This window comes from Eublepharis macularius, chromosome 8 (assembly GCF_028583425.1).
Source record: "Eublepharis macularius isolate TG4126 chromosome 8, MPM_Emac_v1.0, whole genome shotgun sequence".
Taxonomy (NCBI): Eukaryota; Metazoa; Chordata; class Lepidosauria; order Squamata; family Eublepharidae; genus Eublepharis; species Eublepharis macularius.
This window is the reverse complement of record NC_072797.1, coordinates 140718698-140743947: the sequence shown is the minus strand read 5'-3', so window position 1 is coordinate 140743947 and position 25250 is coordinate 140718698. Positions and strand designations below refer to the sequence as shown.

General features: G+C 45.9%; 2 protein-coding genes across 3 annotated transcripts in view; both read left to right on the top strand.

Moving 5' to 3' along the window:
* The window catches only part of WRN (WRN RecQ like helicase), a 109057-nt gene extending 87886 nt beyond the window's left edge, over positions 1-21171 (top strand). For both annotated transcript variants that reach the window (XM_054986098.1, XM_054986100.1), the window contains 5 exons: positions 525-656; positions 3277-3439; positions 8844-9067; positions 17718-17867; positions 20421-21171. In XM_054986098.1, coding sequence (XP_054842073.1) covers positions 525-656; positions 3277-3439; positions 8844-9067; positions 17718-17867; positions 20421-20543 — 792 coding nt within the window. In that variant the 3' untranslated portion in view covers positions 20544-21171. The remainder of the gene's footprint in view (positions 1-524; positions 657-3276; positions 3440-8843; positions 9068-17717; positions 17868-20420) is intronic.
* Positions 21172-23515: 2344 nt separating this feature from the next.
* GTF2E2 (general transcription factor IIE subunit 2) overlaps positions 23516-25250 on the top strand; it is a 32095-nt gene continuing 30360 nt past the window's right edge. The window contains exon 1 of the mRNA XM_054986507.1: positions 23516-23666. The gene's annotated coding sequence lies outside the window, so the exon portion shown is untranslated. The remainder of the gene's footprint in view (positions 23667-25250) is intronic.

Genomic DNA, 25250 nt, shown 5'->3' with positions numbered 1-25250 from the left:
ACTCCTGTCTGCAGTAGCCTGGGAGGGGTCCCCCTGCTCAGTCAGTGGCACTTCTTCTCCCCTACCTAAAGAAGCCTGGCTGCAATGTTGGGGCCCCAATATACATGAACATCTTTACAAAACACATTGTATATAAAGAACTCTTTCAACATTGACTGTTATGCTTCATGAAATATAAAGAAATCTTATAACAGTTTGCTAGAGCCCATTGTATTGTTTCACACAACGGGCATAGTTTCTAGTAATGACATAAGTTGTAAACCACTCTGAGTAGGTGTTAAGTTGCCCTTAAGGGCAGTATATGCATTTAATATTATTATGTTATTATTCTCCACCTTCTCTTTTGTTAATGTAGTGTAGGCTGGGGAAAACAGTTTTTAAATTTTTGGAATTTTTAGCCTACTTAAGTTCTAGCTGTTGGTTTTAAAATATCCGTATCTAATTTAGAAAACATTTTTATTTATTTCTTAGTGCAGGTCAGTTAGAATGTTTTAAAAAATTCTTTCTTTCTTGTCCTCTTGTAGTCAGACATCTTCAAGACTTGCGGATCCAGGGCTCAGCCGCAAATTGTCCTTCCCTTGAAAGATGGCACCAGCACTTTAACACAATCGGAGCACATAACATATACACTTTTCCAAGAAAAGAATATGTCAGTGGTAAGCTGTTGAATGCCCCTCGAGGTTTCTTAGTGGCACTGCGTTCGTGGATTAGGATTCGTGTTCTCGGCCGTCTGAGAAAACATGACCTGTCCCTTTAATAGAGGCTGCAGGGGACGCTGTTTCCCGGATGAAGTGAACTTCTCTCAGACTGGATGCTGAGCATGCTAGTGGTCACTGGGTGGCTTAAGACAAATCCTGGTTTGGAAATCAAGTTCTGAATGGTTGTTGTGGGTTTTCCGGGCTGTATTGCCGTGGTCTTGGCATTGTAGTTCCTGACGTTTCGCCAGCAGCTGTGGCTGGCATCTTCAGAGGTGTAGCACCAAAAGACAGTCTGTGACACTGAGAGATCTCTGTCTTTTGGTGCTACACCTCTGAAGATGCCAGCCACAGCTGCTGGCGAAACGTCAGGAACTACAATGCCAAGACCATGGCAATACAGCCTGGAAAACCCACAACAACCATCGTTCTCTGGCCGTGAAAGCCTTCGACAATACATCAAGTTCTGAATATTTATTCGTTTTGTTGGAGGGGGGATGAAATAGTCCCTTAAAAAATTCTCTGGCACGAATGTTGACCGTTTTTCATTACTATTGGTGGCCATTGTCTTTCTCTGCACTGCAGCAGCTTTGGTGCCATTTTTTTCCTGGTTTTTCTTCTGTCTGGGAAAACTGATATGCCCAATCCCAACCACTTTGTGGGTTACAGGACTGCAGTGATGTAACAACACGTAACCAGTCAGATTTGCCTGTGTGAAGACAAATAAAGCCATTTGAGGGAGAGCAACTCTTCCTAGATCAGCATTGTGAATGTGTTCTCTCCCTGTTTGAGCAACCGCTGAAAATGGGCGGGGGGCGGCACTTTTCACTGTTACCAGAAGTTTTCCTGAGAAGCAGCCCTCCTCCCCCTTTTGCGCAGACCCATGCTTTGCCATGCTTCTTTGCCACAGTGCCCTGTGGCGCAGTGATGCAGGGCTGCTTCTTGCTTGGCTTCCTCTTCCCATGAGTGATCCTTGTTAGATAGCCAACAAATTTAAAATACCTAAGGACTAATTAACAAGGAGCAATAATACAATTAGTGCTACGTAATTTGATGCCTTGTATCACATAACCATTGATTACAGCGTGCACCCTGGTGTCTCCTGTCTGGAAGAAAGTCAGCAAACATAACATACTACTGTTGTAACTATCCAAGTATATGCATGTGGTACACACCAGAGGCTAGGTTTAGCACAGAAAAGTTTAGCACAGAAAAGTTAAAAGAAATGAAAGTGAATGCATTCAATAATGTTAATACAAGTATAGAGCATACAGCTCATTTCTCTTAAAGCCAATAAGCTTTTCTAATTGGCATTTATCCCTAAGTTGAACAGCGCCTGTAAACACAACGTTCATCCTTTTCCTCTTAACATTGCAAGGTCACCTAGATGTCAATAATATCAGTCTGTTCGAGGCCTGCACAGCTTGTGGCCCTTAAAGCCAAATGCAGTCCATCAGCTTGCTGAGGTCTTAGCAAAATCCTTATCCAAAACTTACAGATCTGTCTCATAACTCTTCTGCTCACAAGCTTTTCTGTCTCGAAAGCAAAATAATTAAACGTGTAGCTAATTATCCAGGACATTAAAATGTGGAGGTCCTACTCTGAGGAAGTTTTCTAGGCTGCTACGGTTTTAGATAAATCATTTGGGCTTAAAGACATTGTAACACCATTATCTTCTTTTAGCAAGGACAAAGAGATTGAACTCATTCAGGAAAAAGATTTCTTAACAAGCTTACATTTGAACCCAATATATGCAGTAAGAACTATATCAGAAATAAATTTATAGTAGGGATAACTATGACCTTTTGGATGCTATTGGAATGTTAATGAGTACATATTTTCCATACCTGATTTCCATATCAAACCACTGCAGTCTCACTTTATCATTCTCAGTGTCCAGTTCAGTTACTACAGCTACTACATACCTTCTTTAGAAGGTTCAGACATTAACTATTTTAATTATGAGTTCTACAAAACACAGGCACATTCTTTCATTAGTGAAAGTTTCACTCCATTGTTTTAGAGAAGAACATGTTCTCTGGGGATCTAAAGCCTCTTTCATCTAGTTCCTTGTTTTTCTGCCTTGCCTTACTCACTCTTACGTTCCCACATTCCATTCTTAGCTATAACCTGATGAACCCATTTCCTCCTGCCCAGAAACCTTTATGGCTTCCTTAGAACCAAACTCAGATCCATCAGTCTGACTTTCCAAACCTCATTCATACACCTAATAGAGTAATAAACAGGGTTGCCAAGTTCAGGTTGTGAAATTGCTGGAGATTTAGGGACGGAGTCTGGGGGGTGGGAAGGGGACTGACCTGAGTGGGCTATAATTCCACAGAGCCCACCCTCCAAAGCAGCCATTTGCTCCAGGAGAACAGATCTTTGTAGCGTGGAGCTCAGTTGTAATTCCAGGAGATCTTCAGGCCCCTCTTTGAGGATGGCAAATCTAGCCATGTGCCATGCAGCCACCAATAGCGGCCTCTTTCCATTCCTGACAGTGTATAGTTGAAGTGCAAATTTTGTGTTATTTGTGGCAGAGGTCTGGCTTTTCTGATACTTTTTCATCTTGTTTTCTTAGAGGAGCATAAGTGAAAAGCTGTCTTTACCTATTACGGTGGTTGGCACTCATTTATCCCAAGCTCTGAAAGCTGGCTACCCGGTAAACGTAGAACGCGCTGGCCTGACTCCTGAGATACAAGAGCTGATCACGAAAGTTATCCAAAACCCTCCCATCAATTCAGGTGAGAAATCTAGCTCTGTCGTTTCTGTGGGAATGATGCTGCAGGAACACGGGTTGCTTAAGCAGGGCCTCTTCGGTATCCTTGGAGAGGGGCTCTTCCTGGACAGGGGGAGGCAGAGAGCACCTGCTTGCCTCCCGTGTTAATGAGGTAGCACTGCAGGCACCTTTAAGACCAAGCAGGCCGGTGTTGTGAATGTAAAACCCCTTTCTAAAATTGGAAACAAAGAGTTCCACGTGTAAAACCTGCACGCCTGGCTGCCTGCTGCTGGGACGGAAATGCTCAGCATTTGTTGTGCCCCGAGTGGTAGCTTTAGTGACAGACTGTACGCTTTACGTATATGAGGTCCCAAGATACAACCTGGCACCTGCACTTAAAACCGGCAGTGGAACTGGGAAATGCCACTGCCCAGGTCCCTAGAGAGCCACATTTATTCCAGAGAGACAGCGCTGGCCTGATTCAGTCAATATTTGTGACTCATAACCAGGGCTTCTTTTCAGCTGGAACGTGGTGGGACGGAGTTCCGGAACCTCTTGAAAATGGTCACATGGCTGGTGGCCCCGCCCCCTGATCTCCCGACAGAGGGGAGTTCGAGGGCAATCTCAACTCCCCTCTGTCTGGAGATCAGGGGGCGGGGCCACCAGCCATGTGACCATTTTCTCCGAGGGCAACCCACTGAGTTCCACCACCTCTTTCCCCGGGGAAAAAAGCCCTGCTGATAACCATTGAAGGAAGAACTGCCCCTTTCTTGTACTTGTATAGTAGCATTTCCTCTAAACGCTGCTTAGTTTCAAGTAGTTGGGACTACACAATGTAATTGGCATTTTCTTTTTCTGCCGCCCAAGTACATCTGACCCTGCTTAGCTTCCAAGTTCACAAGAGACTGGATATGTTCGGGATGACCTGGCTATTGGCTTGCAGTATCTGTCTCCATGAATGTGTCAGCAGTACTGCAGCCTTGGTCTGTCTGGAAAAATATTGCCTTAAGTACAACAACATCCGCAACAAATCCCTGCACGGCAAAAGCCACCTGGATGCCTGTTCCCTAAGAGAGAGGGTTTTTAAAAAACGTATCTGGAGAAACCAGATCCAAGTTGGTCCAGGTTCTGATTTAGGGGATTCGGATGTGATGATATTTCAGCAGATGTGGCCAGCGTGGGCCTCTGTGTGTGGCCCATACGGTTGGCAGTTTTTACTGCAGTGTGGGCTGTGGAGGCGGCGTCTCTTTCCAAGTTGTGAGTGTGGGGGAGATTAGGGAAGGAGGAGGGACTGTGGCTCTGTAGCAAGCTGTCTGCTTTGCATGCAGAAGGCCCCATGTTTGATCCCCGGTAGCTCCAAGTTAAAAAAGAGATCAGATAGCAGGTAACAATGGATGACCTTGTCTAGAGACCCTGGAAAGGCACTGGCAGTCAAAGTAAACAATACTGACTTGGATAGACACAAGGTCTGGCTCAGTAAAAGACAGCAGAAGGTACCCACTGGCCTGTTTGAGGGACCTTTTCTGGTTGTGAGCTGCAGTGCAACCGGCCTGTAGTGGGGTCGTGCTCTTGTTTCCCCTGTTAGAAAGCAGGAATTGTAGGAATTGGTTTGATGATCTAGAGATGATGATGGCCATAATCTTCAGTTTGGACATGGGAACCCATGTGTGAAATTTCTGTTCATCTTTGAGATAAACTGAGTAGCCTGAACAAGTAACATCTCTTCAGTCTAAGCAGCCCAATTTCTCCAGGGCGCAGTTGTTGTGAGAATGCTATGAGCACCTTGGGTTGAGCTAAAAATGTAAAAATGTCAGCATTACCTAATTTCAGTTCCAGTGGGGGTGGGTGGGTGAGAGGAAAGGAGAAAGAAGCAATTCTTTCTGAGTTGTTCAAGAAGCTCTGCTTCTTTGTAATTCTAGCTTGTGTTGACTGATGCCAAATGTAGATGTAGTTGCTAATGTGTGGGCACTTTTCCACCGACCTTCAAAGGCTGGGACACGGCAGGGGTGGAAAAGGCAGCAGTTTTGGCAGGTAATACATGTGTAGAATGTGATCGCCTTGGATTTCATCAGCATTTATTGAGTGCAAATGAGGTCAGAACTTGGATGTGGGGTTAATCTGCATTTAGGAGTTTCCGGTTTTGCAGCATTGCGATTGGTATGTACTACAATGATTAAAGCCTCCATTATTCATAATACTTTACCAAATAAGAACAAAAGCCACATAATATCTTTTTTCAGGACCTGCCAAAACAAGACAAAAGCTTTTGCGTTCCCAGAGCTCTTCATCAGGCTAGATGTTCCCAAAATTAAAAGGGGAAGGGAGATGTTTTGGGCCATGATGTTTAAGACCTTGTCTTCTCAACATCCTCCAGTGCCCCACCTAAAATTTATCTCCAATATGGTTAATACAAGGACTACCAAGTTCTCCCTCTACTCTCAGCCTTTAAAGGATCTGTGTGTCTCACCTGGGCCCTTTCCACACGTCTCACCTGCCTATGGAACATCGTGCGAAAGTCCTGGGAGTCAGCATCTTCTCATGCGAAATCACGCCAGGAAGATGCTGTTATCCTGGAGTTTTGTGCAGGCGAGGATGGGGAAGTGCGTGCAGCCTGGCTCACCCGCTTGTGTTTTTGCTGTCTCTGGTGACACTGAGGCGAGAAGAGCTCGAGGCGCGGCAAAAGGTGGAAAGTGCCTGTGGAGGGGGAGGGGGGGTGCCCTCTCTTCGTCTCACTCCGTCCCGCAGGCGGCGGCTGCGAAGAGAGTTTGGGGGGGTGCCGGCTTCTCCTCTGCTTGCCCTGTAGGTGTCCCTGCAGAGCGCAGAGCTCTGAGCGTGCATCCATAAGATCAGCACTGCGATGATGATTACCAAGGCGGGAAGGTAAGGGGTGGGGAGGCCATCGGCACATTGCATGTGTTGAGTAAATGGCCACCAGAATTCAAAGCAAAAGGTAGAGCTCAGAGCCAAGCTACAAGTGACGTCTGACACAGGTTGGACACTTGTCAGCTTCCCTCAAGTTTTGATGGGAAATGTAGGCGTCCTGGTCTTGCAGCTGTAACAGAGAGCCAAGCTGTAGAACCAGGACGCCTACATTTCCCATCAAAACTTGAGGGAAGCTGACAAGTGTCCAGCCTGTGTCAGGCGTCACTTGTAGCTTGGCTCTCAGTGCCTTCCCAGAAGGAAGGGGATAGTGCCAATACAGCAAAACTGACGACTTCCAGTTGATACCCCATTCTTAATAGCTTAAACGTGGAAGTCTATGAGAGCAATCCTAAGCAGGTCTACTCAGAAGTAAACCCCATGTTCTTCAATGGGGCTTACTCCTAGGAAAATGTCCTTAGGATTGCAGCCCAAGTTACATAGATTTGTTTGCTTGAATAGAAATCAAATGGAGTTGTGACCTGGGCGCAAACAAATCCAGTCAAATCGGTCCACTTGATTTTGCAAACCATTTAAAAATGCGTAATGCATGCATTAGTGGTAGTCAAAGGGTGGTTTACATGCTGCCAGAACTTGGAAAGCCACTCAACTGGTTTACGTTTTGTTCCAGGGTAATGGCTTTGTGGTGAGATGAGTGTGACTCCAAGCCATTCTCGTTAATGCTGATCCTGGAGTGTAAATCTGTGCGTTCTGTTTTGTAGGACAAGCCCCAGAAATACCTTTTTTCCCAGTGTGTTTAAAAATTTTAAATGTATAATTCCTATCATATTGCATATCAATGAATGATTTAGAAGGGTTATTGCAGAACAGTTAACCAAATTCAAAAACTATTGATGTCTTTTGTTAGGAGCTTTCTTAGCTCAGGATGCCACTTAGATTGGAAAATAGTAGAGTCCAGTAGCACCTTAAGACTAACCAACTTTACTGTAGCATAAGCTTTCGAGAGCCACGGCTCTCTTCATCAGGTGCATCTGACAAAGAGAGCTGTGGCTCTTGAAAGCTTATGCTACAATAAAGTTGGTTAGTCTAAAAGGTGCTACTGGACTCTGCTGTTTTGCTACTACAGACAAACACGGCTAACTCCTCTACACTTAGACTGGCTTTGCTTTGTGTAAAACACAAAATCTTACATTGAGGAAGCTTGATGTTTAAATGGTCAATTTCTGAAGATGGCAGACAGAATCCCAACTTTTCCTCCAGGCTGGATTGGCCAGAGATACTGGAGGGTTTTTTGCCTTCCTCTGGCACTGAGCGGGGATCAGTGGAGGAGGGGGGCAGGTAGCTCTGAACCTCCTGCATTATGAAGGAAGGGGTTGGATTAGATGATTCTTAGGGTCCCTTTCAGCTATATTATTCCGAGTCCTTGGCTGCAGCTAGAGTTGCTATTTGGAAGCCAACCAGTTGCTTTTCCATACCCTTGACTTTTGTGCTATTTTATCTGTATTTTCTCCTAAGGACATGATGCCCTAGCAGGAGAGTTTACTTTTCTTGTATCTCCGCTTTGCATCTGCTGTGGATTCTTTTTGGGTGTCAGAAACTTGCCTTGGCTAAACAATAAATGTTATTTTTCTAGAATAAAGAATTTGAATCTATTTTCTTTATTTGGGTAGTGGGCTTCCTTTGTTGGAGTTTAAGTTTTCCCCATCATAGTGAGTTCCCTACCACATTTGTCTTACCAGAATATTGACAGCTTGAGCTTCCAGTAACTCACCACCCTTCACCCACCCTTCACTTGCTCCTCTCCCTTCCAGGATTTTTTGCCATGAAATGACTCTCATCAGGCCTCTGAGTTCCTTAAAGTCTGTCTTTCCTAATATCAAACATGCATGTCTGCCTATGAACCCCCTTAGCTCCCTACAACAAAAGGAATTCTGGGAGGAATGCTTAGCTAATGATGGATAATATCATGTAGTTATTATTAACAATTCATAGAAGTCAATGCCATTTATTCTGTTGTTTAAAAGAGTTGTTTATCTATCTGTATTAAAAACACTGATCATATACATATACATATACATATACATATACATATACATATACATATACATATACATATACATATACATATACATATACACACACACACACATACATATATATACATATATACATATACGCGCGCGCGCACACACACACACACATAAATAAATAAATAAATATATAAGGGGCACCATTTTTTACTTCCCCCCCCTCCAAAAATACGTAGATCCGGCCCTGTAAAGATATGCAGCTTTTGTTCTTATTTATGGATTGGGGGGGGCGGGGGCAATGCAGTCACCTGCAACTTCATTTTATTTATAGCTTGGCTTTCCCCTGCCCTTTAAAATGCTGTTATACTTAAGCTTCAGTGAATGAAATATTACTGGTTGGTAAATAACTTGTTTGCTCCACTTATTGAAGCAAACTTCTCTGAACTGAGAATTTGGAAGTGAGCACAGCAGCTTCAAAGCGATTCTTCTTTTTTAGCATTTCCCCCCTCTCTTTCCCAGATGTAACAAAAATGAAAGACATTTGCGCCTTAGTTCCGACAAAGATTGAGCTGTACCTTGTAAGGATGACTGTTGCGCTTCTGGAAAGGGGACTCGGGAGGCAGCCGCTGGACTCTCAGAAGGACTCAGAGAAACAAAGGCTGCCTCGAGAATCAGGAGGGCTGCAGTCAAGGCCAGGATCCTTACAGGAAAAAGAAGAGGAGATTGTGTGGATTGAAGCAAAGGTATGTAAAGTAACTGAAAAAGAGAGAGAGAGCTTGTCAGACTGAGAAAGGAGTGAAGGCCGGTGGAGTATGGCTGGGTGGCCCTTGCGGTTCTTCAGCCCCCCCAGCCTTCCAGTTTGTTCTGCTTTAGTGCTCCTCTGTAGCCAGGAGGCAGGAGGCTCTCTTCGTGGAAGAATGCTGATGCTGTTCACTCCTCGACGTAGAGGGCAGCCGCACTGCCAGGACAGGAATCATGTCAGGTTGCCACACACCGAATTGATGCTTAGGGCATTGTCTGGTGCCACAGCAACTTTGCGGACCAAACCGCGATTTCCTGGGTTGTGTGTCATTGGAGCCGCTTGCAGGAGGAGAAGGCTGCACACAGTCCAAACCAGGAAGGATGCAAATACTCCCGAGTGGGACCCCTTCGGATGCTGGGAACTGGACCGTCCATCTGGGGGAGCTCCTACGAACTCACCCTTTTGACACTAGCGACAGCTGCACTGAACTGTTTTCTTCTATTTCATTCTATCCTTCTCTCATGACCTCATCTTCCTCACATTAACCCTGTGAAGTAGGTCAGGCTGAAAGGCAGCAAGTAGCCTGTGGTCATGCAGCGAGCTTCGTGGCAGAATCTAGATTTGAACTTGGGCCTCCCTAAGCTCAGCATGTTTAACTACAATACTACAGTGGCTCTTATAGGAACAAGGATAAAAATGGCCTCAAAGTATGCCCTTAACATGCAGCTGAACTGTTTTAAAATCAGTATCATTGAAGATAACATTTAGATACACTTTCAGTTTATTGTCGACGGCTTTCACGGCTGGAGAATGATGGTTGTTGTGGATTTTCCGGGCTGTATAGCCGTGGACCACGGCTATACAGCCCAGAAAATCCACAACAACCAAACTTTCAGTTGATTGATGTACCAGCTCAAAAGCTCGCTGTGTGTGTATCTTCAAAACACGAATGTGGGACGGTACATTGACAACTTTTATTTCTGCTTGTCATTGGCCTAGTCACTCTTTTATGTATAAAAAGCAATATGCCTAATTCTCAGTGTGGCCAGATCTGTGGATACTTAAAACAGAGATGGGAGCCTTGAACAGACAAGATAGAAAAAGTTGGTGTACCGAAAAATCTGAAATCTAAATAAAAAAAAAACATCCTGTTGGTTTAAAAAGAAACCCAAAATAATAGAAGCAGCCCCTGTAGCTTTAAGATACAAATGCCCTCTGTGGCCGTTGCTAAGCTGCCACAGCAGTTGAAGCCTTGGTTTCAGTCAGTAAAAGGCAAGGGGAGGGACAGGGCCCTTCCTAGGGCTCTGTTGGCCTTTGTGGGAGGACTAGGAGTATTCTTGAAATCTGGCTCAGATTATCTAATCCAGTTAGAGAATCCCAAATTTATCCAGCCATTATTATCTATGGGAAATAATGGGGGGGGGGACTATCTGGGGGTTGAGGAGGTAATTTTTCAAATTTGCAGGGGATCTACTGCTCCCTGTCCACTAACAACACCCCCCTCCCCCGCCCCAAGATTAAGGAAGATTGGGTCCCAGGGTCCAATTCTATGGACAAGCTGCCCTCAGCCACTCTCTATTGCTTCTCATGTAGGAAACATTTCCAAAGTTTCCAGGCAAAGGGAAACCTTAAGCAAAGGCAAGCCCTGGCCAAAACCCAGTCTCAAATGCAAGTCCCGCTTCCATGCAGGCTGAACCAACAGAACCAAAGTGAAGGAAGGGAACCAGTGTCCTACAAGAGAATACCAGTGTCAAACCAGAGCACCCGGATGTAAGAGAAAACCGACCTTAGCGGAAGCAATTGGGGGATGAGGCTCGCCAGAGCCGTGGCATTTAAGAAGCAGCTGGTGGCAGCTGGAAGCGGTCTTTTGGAGCTTGGGCAGGGGTGGAGGGGTGGGGTGAGAACCTGCCCGCTGCCTCCTGCCCCCTGCCAGCCTCCCACCACTCTCCTGCTGTGATGCACCACTTTGTGCCACTGCTCTCTCGCTCTCTGCTGCTCAGCTTTTGCTGCAGCTGCCTGCGCCGAATAATCTGGCCCAGCAGAGTTCAGTTCTCTGAATCTGGTCTGGGATTCTCGTAGGTGAGCTGGCATACCTGGACTATGCCAGATAGGCTATAAAGCTGGATCCTGGGCCCCAGGTTGCACACCCCTAGGGAGGACCCGTTGGGGTCAGGCCCGGCAGCAACCTCCAGGCAGTTCGATACCACACAGTAGGGCCAGGGCTCAGTGGTGGAGCATCTGCTTGGCAGCCATCCTCCAATTAAAAGGATTGGGTGGTGGATGATGTGAAAGACCGCTGCCTGAGATCTTGGGAGAGCCACTACCAGTCTGAGTAGACAGTGCCGGTCTTAACGGACCAACGGTCTGATTCCGTATCAGGCAGTTTTGTGTGTTCCGTGGCTCACTCTGATTCAGCTGCTCACTATTGTTGTGTAGGGGTTAGAGGTGTAGACTAGGATTTAGGAGACCCAGTTTGAAGCCTCATTCTACCATGGAGCTCATCGGGGCAGTTTTACAATTGTCAGCCTGACCTCGCAGGGTTGTTGTGAAGATAAAATAGACGGGAGGAGAATGACGTAAGCTGTTTTGGGTCCACATTGTAGAGAAAAGCAGAGTGTAAGTGAAGTAAATACATAATCAATACAGCTGCAAATGAAAAGGTAGGATGATTGGCGGGAGGGAAGGAGAGAAGGAAACAGGGAAAGGTGAGGATATCAGAGTTTCCAGGAGGAGGGAAGAAGGAAATGATGCAGGAAGGTGGGTACAGAGAGGGGACCACAGTGTTGCCAGGATCCAGGTGGGACCTGGAAATCTCCAGGAATTACAACTGATCTCTGGACTACAGATATCAGTTTCCCTGAAGAAAACGGCTGCTTTGGAGGGTGGACTCTCTGGCATTTTATCCACCGAGCTCCCTCCCCTCCCCATGCCCTGCCCTCCCCGGGCTGCACCTACAAATCTCCGAAAATTTCCCAACCTGAAGTTCGCTGCTGTAGTTAGGTAAGGTCCACCCCCACACACACACTCACGCACACAAGTCCTTGGGGGTTCCCCACTCTGCACTTAGTCCTGGCCCAGCAGCAGGCAGCACGCAACTGGGCCGTGGTTTTCCTGGGTAGAGGCTGTCGGGGGAAAGGAAAGAGGGAAAGCTGAAAACAAGGGGCAGGTAAAGGTAGGCTGGCTGATGGATGGGAACGAATGAATCAAGTAGGAAAAGAGGAGAGGCTTTCAGAGACGGGAAAGAAAGCAGAGGAATATAAGACACCCCATCTCTCTAAGTTCTTGCAGGAGCCCCGTTTGTATCTTTATATTTTAAGTTCAACCACTGAGCTAGTGAGGTCTTGGACAGACTGCAACATTGGACTTGGAGGGCCCAAGTTCAAATCCTGCTCACCACGGGCCTTTCCTGTTCTCTTGATTTAACCTATTTCATGTGGTTCTTGTGGGAATAAAACGAGGAAAGGAGCATGGATTCCAATTTGGCTCCTTAAGCAGGCTAGGATAAAAATATCATATATATATTTTTTTAAAAATCCAGATGCACAGCTCCACAGCGGCACCTAGAGGTAGCGGTGGGAAACTCCCTTTAAATAGAAGGCCATACATTCTAACTTGACTGGTATAGCTATCGTGCTTATGGGCATATTACGGTTGTTTGAAATACAATGACTACACAAAAATAATTTTGCTAGGCTGTTAGAATGTGTTCCATTTACATATATTATTATATGTATTGCAAGTGGGTGAAAATGTTTAATGGTCCCCAGCTCAAGTGAACAGAAAATCAGCCTCGCTGCTCTGATGAGGGGGAAGCTCAGAGAAACTGCAGCTCCACCGATACCCTTGCAGAGTAAGAGTTCTCCAGCATGGTTAGGGCTCCCTTTCCCCAGGTTTTTAATTCATGGACTCCACAACGGGTCCTGTGTCAGGAAAAGATGCCGCAACTCAGCAGAAGAAAAACAGCTCCAGCAAGTGTATTAAAAGAATTCTTTTTTCCCCTCAGGGGGATCCTGTCAGACAAACAGTACACAAACTGAATTCTGGATCCTGTGAAAGCAGAAAGCAAGATCCCTCGTGTACAGATCCTTTGCCTTGCGTAACTGTCTCTTCAGTTATTGTCGAAACCAGTGTAGTGAAGTGGTTAAAGGTGTCAGATGAGGCTCTGGGAGACGTGATTTGCGACACCTGCCCTGCCGTGAGAACTTGCTGGGTGACCTCAGGCCAGTCACGTGTCCCAGTGACTCTGGCCAGGAATGAATCAAGTCAGACCTGATTCAGATACAGAAGTGCATTTAAAATGCCCTAGGCGTCTAGTTTGCTTTTCTATGTCTTACTTAATTCCTGGCAAGAGGTACACCTGAACAAAATTTTCTGTCTTTCCCCAGAAGACTATTAATTATAAGCTTAATATACATTTCCCTAATATCCTACTATATAAAAGGCTAAGCATATTCAAGGCAACTCACTTCCTACCCTGGTGTGCCTCCAGAGGGCGCTGCTGTGCCCAGATGAGACTGCCAGACCTCTAGAGAGCGCGCCATGGTGGGAAGCCCAGGCCAGGATCAGGCGTGGAGCAGGCGGCAATGCCTGCCCTCCGCCGTCACCCAGCTGGGATCAGGAGCAGAGAAGGTGGCAATGTTCACCCCTGTCTTAACCCAGCTGGGATCAGGAGCAAAGCAAGTGGCAATGCCTGCCCGCTGCCTTCACCCAGCTGGGATCAGGAGCGGAGCAGGTGGCAATGCTCACCTACCCTTTACTCAGATGGGATCAAGCGTGGAGAAAGGGGAAATACCCGCCCTCTGCCTTCATCCAGGTGGGATCAGCAGTGGAGAAGGTGGCAATGCCCATTCTCTCTTCACTCAGCTCAGATCAGGAGAAAAGCAGGTGGCAATGCCCACCCCTGCCTTCACCCAGTTGGAATCAGGAGCAGAGGAAGTGGCAATGCCCACCCCTTGACTTCGACTTCATCCAGCTGGTATCAGGAGTGGAGAAGGTGGCAATGCTCACCCCCCCTTTACCCAGCTGGGATTAAGAGTGGAGCAGGAGGCAATGCCTGCACCCAGTCGGGATCAAGAACAGAGCAGGTGGCAATGCCCGTCCCATTCACCTGGCTGGAATCAGGCATGGAACAGGAGGCAATGCCTGCCCCCCTTCAACCATATGGGATCTGGAGCAGAGCAGGTGGCAATTCCCACTTCCTGCCTTCACCCAGCTGGGATCAGGCGCGGAGCAGGAGGCAATGCCTGACCCTCATTCAGCCTGCTGGAATCAGGCACTGAGCAGGCAGTTGTGCCCCCCCTCAACTGGCTGGAATCAGGTACAGACCAGGAGGCAATGCCCGCCCCTTCACCCAGCCAAGATCAGGAGTGGAGCAGGTGGCGATGCCTGCCCCCCTTCACTATGCCAGGATCAGGCACAGAGGAGGTGGCCATGCCTGCCCTCGCCCCTCGCCTTCTTCTGGCCAGTATCAGTGACGGATGAGAGAATGCCCGCCTGCCTCCACTTTCTAGAGCCCATTGTATTTTGTCCCACAACAGGCTTTGTTGCTAGCATTCATATATTTTACTGTCAAGGGTTCCAGGCCCCTGTGCCCCAGCCCAGCTGAGAGGCAAGGGCACAGGCTGCCCGGAAGGCCTTTTTCAAACAGCACCCAAATTACAAAACGGGCAAGAAGAGGAAGTCTCACTCTTGCCTGGGTAGGCTGCCACCAGCTCCTCTATCTACCCCAAGGCTGAGGAGTAAAGGAGCAAAACTCCAGAGCCGATTAGGGAATTAACAGAACAGAAGTCTACCTTGAAAAGGTGGTTTGTAAGCAGAGGTCTCAACACAAAGTACTGTTATGGTCGGTGGTTCTCGAGCACACACAGGGTGAGTTCAACAAAGATTTTATAGCTTTGAGGCTTCAGAGTCACAATAACCCACACAAAGTAAAATACAATTGTTTATTAATCAGAGTGCAAGGTTATCACAAAGCACAAGACAGAATGTGCGGACAAAACAAAAAAGACTGTAGCGGTTAGCACTAACTCATACATACCACATTAATTACTTAACGAGGTAAATCAAGTTGGTTTCAAAGATGTAGCGATCAAAGTCTCTGGTCCAGTGTCCAAAAAGTCAAGCCGCGCGGCAGTCTCAAAGTCGGGAGCCTCAGCGTCCCTCTCACAAAAGGAGCCAGAAGCAGAACAAAGGGGAAGTCGTCTGTTACTGATGGCCACCACAAGCTCAGGCTCCGTTTTTGAGTAGCCAATTTATGCTAGTTGAGACCAGAGCGGCACCATCAGGTCACGGCTTGCTAACACCACCGGAGAAGTAGGTGTTTGCGTGCAAAAGGGAAGCATGTCCAGTCTGCTGCTCTTGGCGTACGGCCCAAATCCACAATTAACTCAAAAAAAAGTTTGGCTGTGGAGGCTCGACTTGACACCAGCTTTAAAAAAAGACTTGACACCAGCTAGCACATCTTATCTTATCTCAAGGACAGAGGCTGAGAAGCGAAAGCAGCTTGCTGCTAGTGAGAGACAGAAGAGGCCTCTCAAAGGGGGAGGGTGGGGAGAGAATGTCTCTCAGCAACGAAGCCTCTGAACTAACTCCCCAGAAATGACTTCTCACACACATTAAAACAGAGCATTTTTTCTTCACATTTACAATCAAAGAACACACACAGTAAGGACTCAACTCTCCCATCATTGCATGGACATAAACAATTTTCATAAGGTATCTTCTTATATTTGCCTTCCAGGACAGCAGACAGCAATCCATAATCTGGCTTCCACCATTAACGTTACCAGCTTCCAGTCTTGGAGGATGATAATCTGGACTATTTAAAAATCGCACCAAGTCATTTATATAAAAATTAAATACTAGCAGCGCTAAGATGCATCCCCGTTTTACTCCTTTCTCTAATTGCATCAGTGGTTGTAAGGTGGCCTTGCAAGTTACATCTTATTTGTACTGTGATGTTTTTGTATAAGGCCTGAATCAAGCATAGAAGGTTCTATCTGCAGAAGAGACCTTTAATTTGTCCCACTGTTTATTTCTAGAAATAGAATCAAGTGCTGGCCTAAAATCAATGAAGGCTGCATATAAAGACACTAATATTTTTGTAGAATATTTTGCAATTAGGTAATCTAGAATCATACTTTGGTCTAAAGTTGAACATCCCTCTCTGGAACCCGCTTGCTTAATGAACTCTTCTATTCAATCCAATCTCTTAGTTTCCACTGCAGGTGCCTTGCTCAGAGTGCTAAGCTTATCGGTCTGTAATTTGTTGGCACATCTTTATTGCCGCTCTTATAGATGAGGACAATAACAGCCACTCCCCAGTCTTTTGGTATTCTACCCATTTTATCAATTGCCATAAACAAAGTTGTTAATATCTAGACCCGCCATTCACAGTTCTTTTTTTATTAGTTCCGGGGGATTAGATCAGTGCCTGCTGTCTTTCCAAGCCTCAGAGTTTGAGTAAGACCAGCAGCGATTCCTCGATATTCCTGATGAAATTTGTGACAACACACTCTCAGTCTAACTTACATTGTAGGGATGTTACGAGGATTATACATGGGAAAGGGAAAACTATGAGTCATGAACTTCTTAGAGGAGGGACAGGATAAAAATGTACTAGATCAATAGATTTTCTAACTGGTAACCCAAATAAAAGTCTTCTGTTATTTCCCACTGTGCTTTTTAATATTTCAATATATCCTGCATTCCCACTACTGTTCTTTAAAGCCGCTTACAAATGTAAACAAATCACAAAACATCCGTAAGTTAAAAACAGTAAAAGTTCAAACAGTAACTTTTATGGTTGTTGTGGGTTTTCCGGGCTGTATTGCCATGGTCTTGGCATTGTAGTTCCTGACATTTCGCCAGCAGCTGTGGCTGGCATCTTCAGAGGTGTAGCACCAAATCCAATCAGAGGTGCTACACCTCTGAAGATGCCAGCCACAGCTGCTGGCAAAACGTCAGGAACTACAATGCCAAGACCACGGCAATACAGCCCGGAAAACCCACAACAGCCATCGTTCTCCGGCCGTGAAAGCCTTCGACAATACAAGTAACTTTTATGTCTCTTAGTAGAATTCAGTCTGAAAGCCAAGGAGAATAAAACATCTTCTCCTGATGACCAAATGATACCAATGTAAGTGGGGAGCAAATATTTCTAATGTGATGGGGAGGGGGCATTTCAGAGATGCGGTGCTTCCCCCTATCCAATTAGAAAGGAGGACCCCTTGGAGGGCTCTGATGGTAATCGAAGCAAGCAGATTGGTTTGTATGAACAAAAGCGGTCTTTCGGCTGCCCAAGGCATTGCTTTATAAGTCAAACCCACCTCTTTGAATTACACCTGGAAACAAATCTGAATCCAGTGGAGACCTTTTCCCACTGCCAAACATGTTCACGACAGATCCATTTATTAATCTTGCCACTGTGGTTTGAAAAAGTGTACATTTCTGAATGGTTAATAACTGATACATGAATTTTAATTTCATTTTACTTTGATTTCACTTTGATTTTTAGCTTGTCTTGGATTGACACTCATTATATAGAATAGCTTTCAGGAACACACTTCTGGTTTGTGTGCCTAATTCTGATGGCATAGATTAACTATTTTTAAAACCAGAAGTCCTCATATTTTTTCTCCCTTTTTTCAAAGGCAAAGAATGCAAATAGCGGTAATGAAGAGCAGTTCCCTAAGGTCAAGCAGGAGGTCCAGGTCCATCAGAGCTCTATCCAGTTTGCATCATGGAATCAGCCTTTGATCAGTCCTGAGGAGGAAGACCTCTTTACAGATTCCCAGTCACAGGCAAGTGCAGGCCATAAATCACCTGCCACGGGCTCAGGCAAGATCAGCGTTCAGAAACTGTTTATTGGTGAGACTAACAAACCAGATGCTGCTGCAGCCACAGAATGTGTTTCATCTTGTGTTTTGAATTCCATTGTGTAGCAAATCAGTTCTTTCTCAGCCTAATCAAATATGTTCATCATCTCAGCCAGGGCTTTTTTTCAGCGGGAACGGGGTGGAATGGTGTTCCGGAACCTCTTGAAAATGGTCACATGGCTGGTGGCCACGCCCCCTGATCTCCAGTCTGGAGATCAGGGGGTGGGGCCACCAGCCATGTGACCATTTTCTCTGAGGGCAACCCACTGAGTTCCACCACCTCTTTTCCCAGAAAAAAAGTCATGGTCTCAGCTATGTTTTGGAATGGCATATGGCTCGGATGCCATTTTGCTACCAGTATTGCATCTAAGGACATTATGAATGTCTCTCTAAAGCTGCTGGGGAAGAGCTTTGTGGGTGGCAAATGAATCAAGGAAAGATGCATTCCTAGATTCATTTAGGGGAAGGCTAGAGTTACCAGCCTTGAGGACTGAGGTCTGTGGAGGCAGCAGCAAAACAACCAGTATTTCACAGAGAAGAAAAGAAGGCCCAAACACGTTTGGGGGCGTGTTTACAGATTCAGAGAGAGAGAGAGAGTCTCTCTCTCTCTCTCTCTCTCTCTCTCTCTCTCTCTCTCTCTCTCTCTCTTGTAGCTAAAGGCTCCAGATATAGGGCAGATTGCTCCCTGAGGCAAGCTCACGTCTTTGACCCCCAAACAATGACTTAATGGGTTTTCTGGATGTGAATAATGAGTTGGCAGAGGCTTAATGTGTCTACCTGAGTTGAACTATAGGTGTAAGATGACCCTTTGAGTACTGGATGGGAAAAGCTAGCAAGTTTGGTGAAAGTGTTATGTGGTGCTTAATCAGGGTGAGAGGAAGCAAGGCTGGGCATGGATAAAATTAGTCAGGAGTTTCTTGGGAGACCTCCTTGTCTTAAGTTATGCATCTCTCCGGGGTGTGGAGGGGGTATTTAGTCAACCATCCGCTCTGCTTCTTCTTCTAAAATATCTTCCAGGCTCTTCCTTGGCTGGCATCCATTTTGTGCCAGGCAGTGCCGTACCCTTCTGACATATGAAGGAAGGTGTTTATGATTTCATGTCTATAACCTCCCCTCAGTGTGAAGAGGGGTCTGACTGCTAACACAGAGAGATGTCAAGCAATTTCTGGGTTGGTGTACATCACATCTGAAATCTAAGGACTCTCATTGTAGCATGCCAGGGAGAAGCACTGATTTGGCTGGCTGGCCCAGTTGGCTTAGGTGTCTGCCATTTCCAGATTGGGCTCCTTATCTGCCAACATCACTGCTGAATTCATGATTGACTTCCTGATCACCAGCTGGAAGATATGAGGGAGAGCTGCCGTTCCTCTGTACCCCTCCTCCCCTTTTGAGCGGAGTCCTTCATGAGCTCAGAAGCTTGAGCTCAGCTGGAAACACCATGTGCTGAGGAGGAGACCCCAATGGGCTTATCAATTTCGAAGCTGGTTCTTTTCTGCTGGTCAGCTGAGGCAGCCCTCCAGGCACCCGTCTGCCTGCCATATCCCTCCAACATGGGATTTCTAACTCTAGCAGGTTGTTTTGTTCTTTTAATAATACCTTAGTTGTTCATTTTCTGTCTGACAGTCATGCACAAGTGTGTATGGTAACCACAAAAAAGTGCTTTCCGCCCCCCCCCCCCCTTCTCTGCCTAGTATGCAGGCTAGCCTAGCCGATCTAGCCATGCTGGTGCCTGCCACAATTATCTTAGGCAAGACTATTGCAATGCACTCTTTGTGGAGCTACCCTCGGAGACAACCTGGACATTTCAGTTGGCACAAAATGTAGCTGAACAAATCTTACTGGGATTAACTGTTGCATAGACATTACTTGCGGACTCTAAGAACACGCCTTGGCTGCCTGTTTCCGAGTTCAGTTCCAGATCCTGGGTCTTACCTTTTAAAAGCCTTTCGTAGTCTGGACCTGACATATGTGACGGACCAGCCCTCCCAATCCAGACCAGTCAGCAGCTTTGATCCTCTGATCAGTCTCTCTCTTCCTGTCCCCTCTCATTGGCTGGCTAAATCCGCCCCTACTCAATCTCAGACGTTTTCAATTGTGGCTCCCACATTGCAGAACTCCCTTCCTGAATGTGTCAGGAAGGTGACCAGTCTTTTCATCTTGAGAAAGTTGTGTAAGGCAAACTTGCTTGTGAGGGCCTTTGGCTGGTAGTTTATGAGGCATTCCTTGCTATTGATGGTTATTTTTATCCATTTAATATTGATGTAAGCTGACAGCCTTTATAGATTATCATCAGTTGATTTGTTTTTAGATTTTTTTTGCTAGCTGTCTGGAGTCCTCCTTTAGAGAAAGGTGGGCCAGAAATATCCTAAATAAATATAAATAAAAGTCTGGTTAGTAGGAATCCCAATAGTATGACTGTAAAATTGTGTAATGAAAAGACTGTCAAGTGTTTGATTTTTTGTTTTCATTTTTGTTTAGATCTTAAGTCAGCCTTCAAAAAGGAAGCTACCAGAATGGTTTGGGACTTCACAGAGAACTGATCCTCATGTTAATACTTCCAAGAAATCCAAGGGAGGAGGAAGCAAAGGTCTCTTTGGCTGAATTTGGAGATGTTGAAGGGCTTCGAAGTTCATTTTCCTACTACATTTAGTCTGATTGAAATGAATTGTGCAATATATGGAAACTTCATTTTTTAAAAATGGAACATTGTGGCAAATACCTTGTGTATTTTTTACACAGAGACATGACTGGATATAACTTTTTAAAAAGAGAACTGCTCATTCTTTAACCTGTTCATATACAGGACTTACCAAGTCAAAAGACTGATCCCAAGCAGAAGAAAAATAATGGATGGTTTGAGTCAGATCGTCTGTTGCTGCAAAGTTATTCCTTTCAATGTATGCCCTGCCCAGTGTCTGTGTAAATACAAGGACACACTCTGAATGCACTTCTGAGACAAGGTGAATGCAAGTAACCAGCCGGTTCTCTTCAGCTATGCTACAAATGTCAGTAGGACCAATGCTGTATTAACTGAACCAATTCTCTTACTCTTTATGTATCTTACTATTTTTCTAAAGACATTAGTCATACAGGAAAGTATGACCCAACAAGATAATATTGTTGTGGTACATAAGCAACCTGTAGTTGCCTTTCTTTCATTATTATTATTAACATTTTTTCTTCAGTGTCAGTGAATTTTGTCACTTTCTTGTAAAATTAAAATTGTTTACAGTGCAAATTTGGCGTTCAGTTCTGTGCAGTTAAGAATATCAATGTTTTGTTTATGATTTAGATGAGTCATTTTTTTAAAAAAAATCCTAACATTTAAAAAAAGTCTGAGTTACCACACAGAATAATTCAAGTCTGTCTCTTTCCTTCAGGGAAAGCAATGTATGTCTTCACCCTGTGTCAATCTGATCTTTCCGCTGCTTCCCATTCTTTCCCAAATAGTTCACAAATATAAGAATCTTCAGGTCGTATCCCTGGGGATGTTCTCAGGTGCCTCCTAATTGTCTTGTCTAATTGAAGCGTGTCCCATTTTCCCCTCTCATGTTCAGAATTGTGGCACCATAGCCTCATTTTAGATGGAAACTAACCAGGGCTCTGTGGGGAAAGTTCTAAAGAGATGACGCCTTTACCCTCCCAGAAATGAATGGTAATCACCCACATGGATACATCACCCACATGGCATGAGCCAAGCCCCACCATCATTTCACTAACACTTCATTATCACCAGTATCAAAGGGCGCAAAACATTTCAGTAAGGAACCAGAGACGTCAATGCCATTGGAGTGTTTAGGCGAAAAGTGCTGTGCTATCTTTTCAGAGGTTGATCTTGGATATGGGACAGGGCCATATTTTAAACAAAGGCTGATTTGGTCTTTGTGGTGGTGAGGAGGACTCGCCAGGGCGAGGAACAACCTCTAGGCAACTTGACACCTCGTGGCAGAGCTGTGGCTCAGTGGCAAAGCATCTCCTTGGCATGCAGAAGGTTCCAGGTTCAATCCCCAGCATCCTCCAAAGAAAAGGGTTGGGTTGTAAGTGATGTGAAAGACCCCTGCCTGAGATCCTAGACAGCCACTGTCAGTCCGAGTAGACAGTACTGACCTTAATGGACCAGTACTGACCCTAATGGTCTGATTCAATCTAAGGCAGTTTTATATGAGTTCCATGACTCGCCTGGTCCAGCTGCTCACTACTGTTCAACAGCACCCGCCCCACACAATCCAGTGTTGTGTAGTGATTAGAGTTGCAGACTAGAATCGGGGAGACCCAAATTTTAAGCCCCATTCTACCATGGAGCTCATTGAGTGACCTTGGGCCAGTCATACAATTGTCAGGCTATTGAGGGTTGTTGAGAAGATAAAATAGATGGGAGGAGAACGATGTAAGCTGCTTTGGGTCCACATTGTAGAGAAAGGCAGGGCATGGGTGAAGTAAATAAAAAATACAGCTGAAGATGAAGATAGGTCAAAGGTAGGATGATTGGTGGGTGGGAAGGAGTGAAGGAAACAGGGAAAGGTGAGGCTATCAGTTTCCAGGAGGAGGGAAAGGAAATTGTGTGGGAAAGTGGATATACTACCACATGATGTGTACACAGTCACTAGCTTAGAAAACTTAAAATTTTAAGCAAATTGGTATAACATTGAAGCAGAGAATTCATAGATTGGCAGAAAAGTATGGAATTTTGCAACAAAAATCAAATTAGCTCTTTTTTTCTTGGTGGCTTTATCACAGTCTATTTTGGGAGTCACCATTACAGCTGGCTTAGGGAGTGTTCAGCTGCTGAGGACTTACAGAATGTTTAAGAACATTCTAATTACTTTACTTGCTAGTTTCTCTTTTAAAAATTGTCAGGCACACTGGGCATTTGAACAGTGCCTGTTGGTAACGCGCAGGTGAAGTCCAGATCAACTATTGTAGGCTGTTTTTGTCTTTGTGTATGTATGAAAACAGAATGTGAATGTGTGTGTGCATATATAATGTGAGAATGCCTCAGGAGTATTTGCCAACGGGGGTTCTTCCTTGTCCTTTTTAGGTCAGCCGTAGATAGCTACCCTGTTGCCAGGTTCACAAAAGGACTGTGCATAAGTTACCAACCTCCAGGAAGGGCCTGGATTCACGGAAGAAAGTGCTGACATTCTGGTGACATTTAAATGGTGGGATTTTAAAACATTTTTATTTACGAGTGAAGGTTCCAGACATGTCGACTGCTGGGTATTTCTATGCAGCTGGGCGCTTGTCTGAATTTATACACACACACATTTTTAATTTTTAAAATTATTTTATTTATAACTTCCATCATCTAACAAGCGAACCACAATTCCTACACATTTCGATAGTTTGCCTCCAAATAATTTACCAGAGAGGAAAACTTTCCAATTCTGTATCCTTTTTTTGCGTTTAAGGTACAAAGTTAAACAGGTTGGGAGGGAGGGAGGCAGAAGTGGAGGGGAAAAAACTTTTCGCTCCGCGGACGGCCCCTCCCAACTCTCCCTCCTCGGTTGCCGGGGCAACAGAACCTGTACTTCCGCATTTTGGTTTTAAAAGGCCTGCGCGACGGTGACGTGAAATGGTGCCGACGCGCGACGGGCCGGAGGGGAAGGGGGGCGGCCGGGCGGGCGGCGGTAGGCGCCCCAGCCAATCGGGAAGCGGGAGCCGCAGGGCGCCGCGGGTCGCGCTCGCCCTCCTGCCCCTCGCCGTCGGGCCGGCCTCGCGCGCGAGGTGAGTGAGGCGGCGCGAGGAGCCCAACCGCCTCAGGCGCGCGCGGCGACCCGCCTCCCCTCAGCAGGGCGCGCGCCGGCCTCCCCTCCTCGCCCTGAGGGGAGGCGGCGGGGAGGGAGCGCCGGCCCCGGGGTGTCTGTGCCCGCCTTAAGCGCGGGAGAAGGAGGCGGCGGGCCGCCGCTCGCCCCAACGGCCGTTCCCGGGAGGGCCTGTGCGTGGGTGGGTGGAGGGGCTGTGCCGGAGGGATGGCCGTGCCGCCCGCGGGGGGCTCAGCAAGCCTGTCAGCAGCCGGGGAAGACAGGCCGAGCGAAGGGCCGAGGCGGAGCAGGGGCTGCTTCGCCCGAGGCTGGCCCGGGCTCTCGAGACCCCCCTTAGACCGAGAGGAGGGGTCGCCGCGTTCGCCTGTCTGGAGCAGCAGAAAAGAGCAAGAGGCCGGCAGCGCCGAGGAGACTCACAACATTTGTGGTAGGCTAGGAGCTTTCGTGAGCCACGGCTCACGAAAGCTCCTAGCCTACCACAAATGTTGTGAGTCTCCTCGGCGCTGCCGGCCTCTTGCTCTTTTCTACCCTTACGTTCATGCATGTGCTCCACGATGTTCCAAATAATTCACCCTCGCTTCTAGAACTTTGTTGCTACTTTTAAAATACAGTATAAAACACTCTCTGCCATAAACTCATCTTCTCTGCCTTAAATAGAGGAGAGAAAGAGACAGAAGGTTCCTTGGAAAGATGGAAGGAAAAGGGAAAGATGGAGGAAAGGGAGGAAAACACCCTCCCTCCACCAAAAAAGTAAAGCGCAGGATAGTGAACCTTATTCAAGAAGTTATAAATAAACACTCTACCAAGTAAATTTCATAAATCTGTAAAACACCCTGAATTCTGGCCTCCATTCATAGCCAGCTTCATTGTGATGTCCACTGTATTTCCCAATGGAACTGTGAATTCTTCCCAGCTGGAATACCAACTATGCTATTTTATGTGATCATCCTGGAATGAAGTGGAGGGCGAGTTAAAATCTGACATCCAAGGCTCCAAGATTTATTTCTTCAATATGTAAGCAGAGCAGAGGCTAATGATTCTGGATCGGTGATCTAGTGAGGCACTTTACTGCTTAGCTTTCTGGTTAGCCTTTCTTCAAACTCAGTTTTGAGCTTATACTTAGCTGTTTTCTAAAAAATTCAAGGCCCTTGTAGTGGCTTGTGTGACCTGGAAAAACCCTGATTCAGATCTTGCCTTTTCCTTGCAGTCTTGGACAAACTACTCATACCTCTCACTCTCATACCTACAATACTGACATGTTTATAGGGTGGTTTTACATGTTACTGAGGCAATGTTTGTGAAGAACTTTGCTCCCTCTAAAGCTCTACATTATTATCAGTAAGTTGTAATATTCTCCCCAAAGAAAGAAAGGTATAATATTCTTGTGAAAGGTCACGCTGAAATAAATTTTATTATTCTTTAAAATGATACTGGACTCTTGTGTAGTTTTGTTGTGACAAATGCTAGCTACCCCCTCTGGACTTTGAGGAGTTTCAGAAGCCACTTAAGTTGTCTAGCGACTTGATTTTTTTCTTGTTTTTTTTTT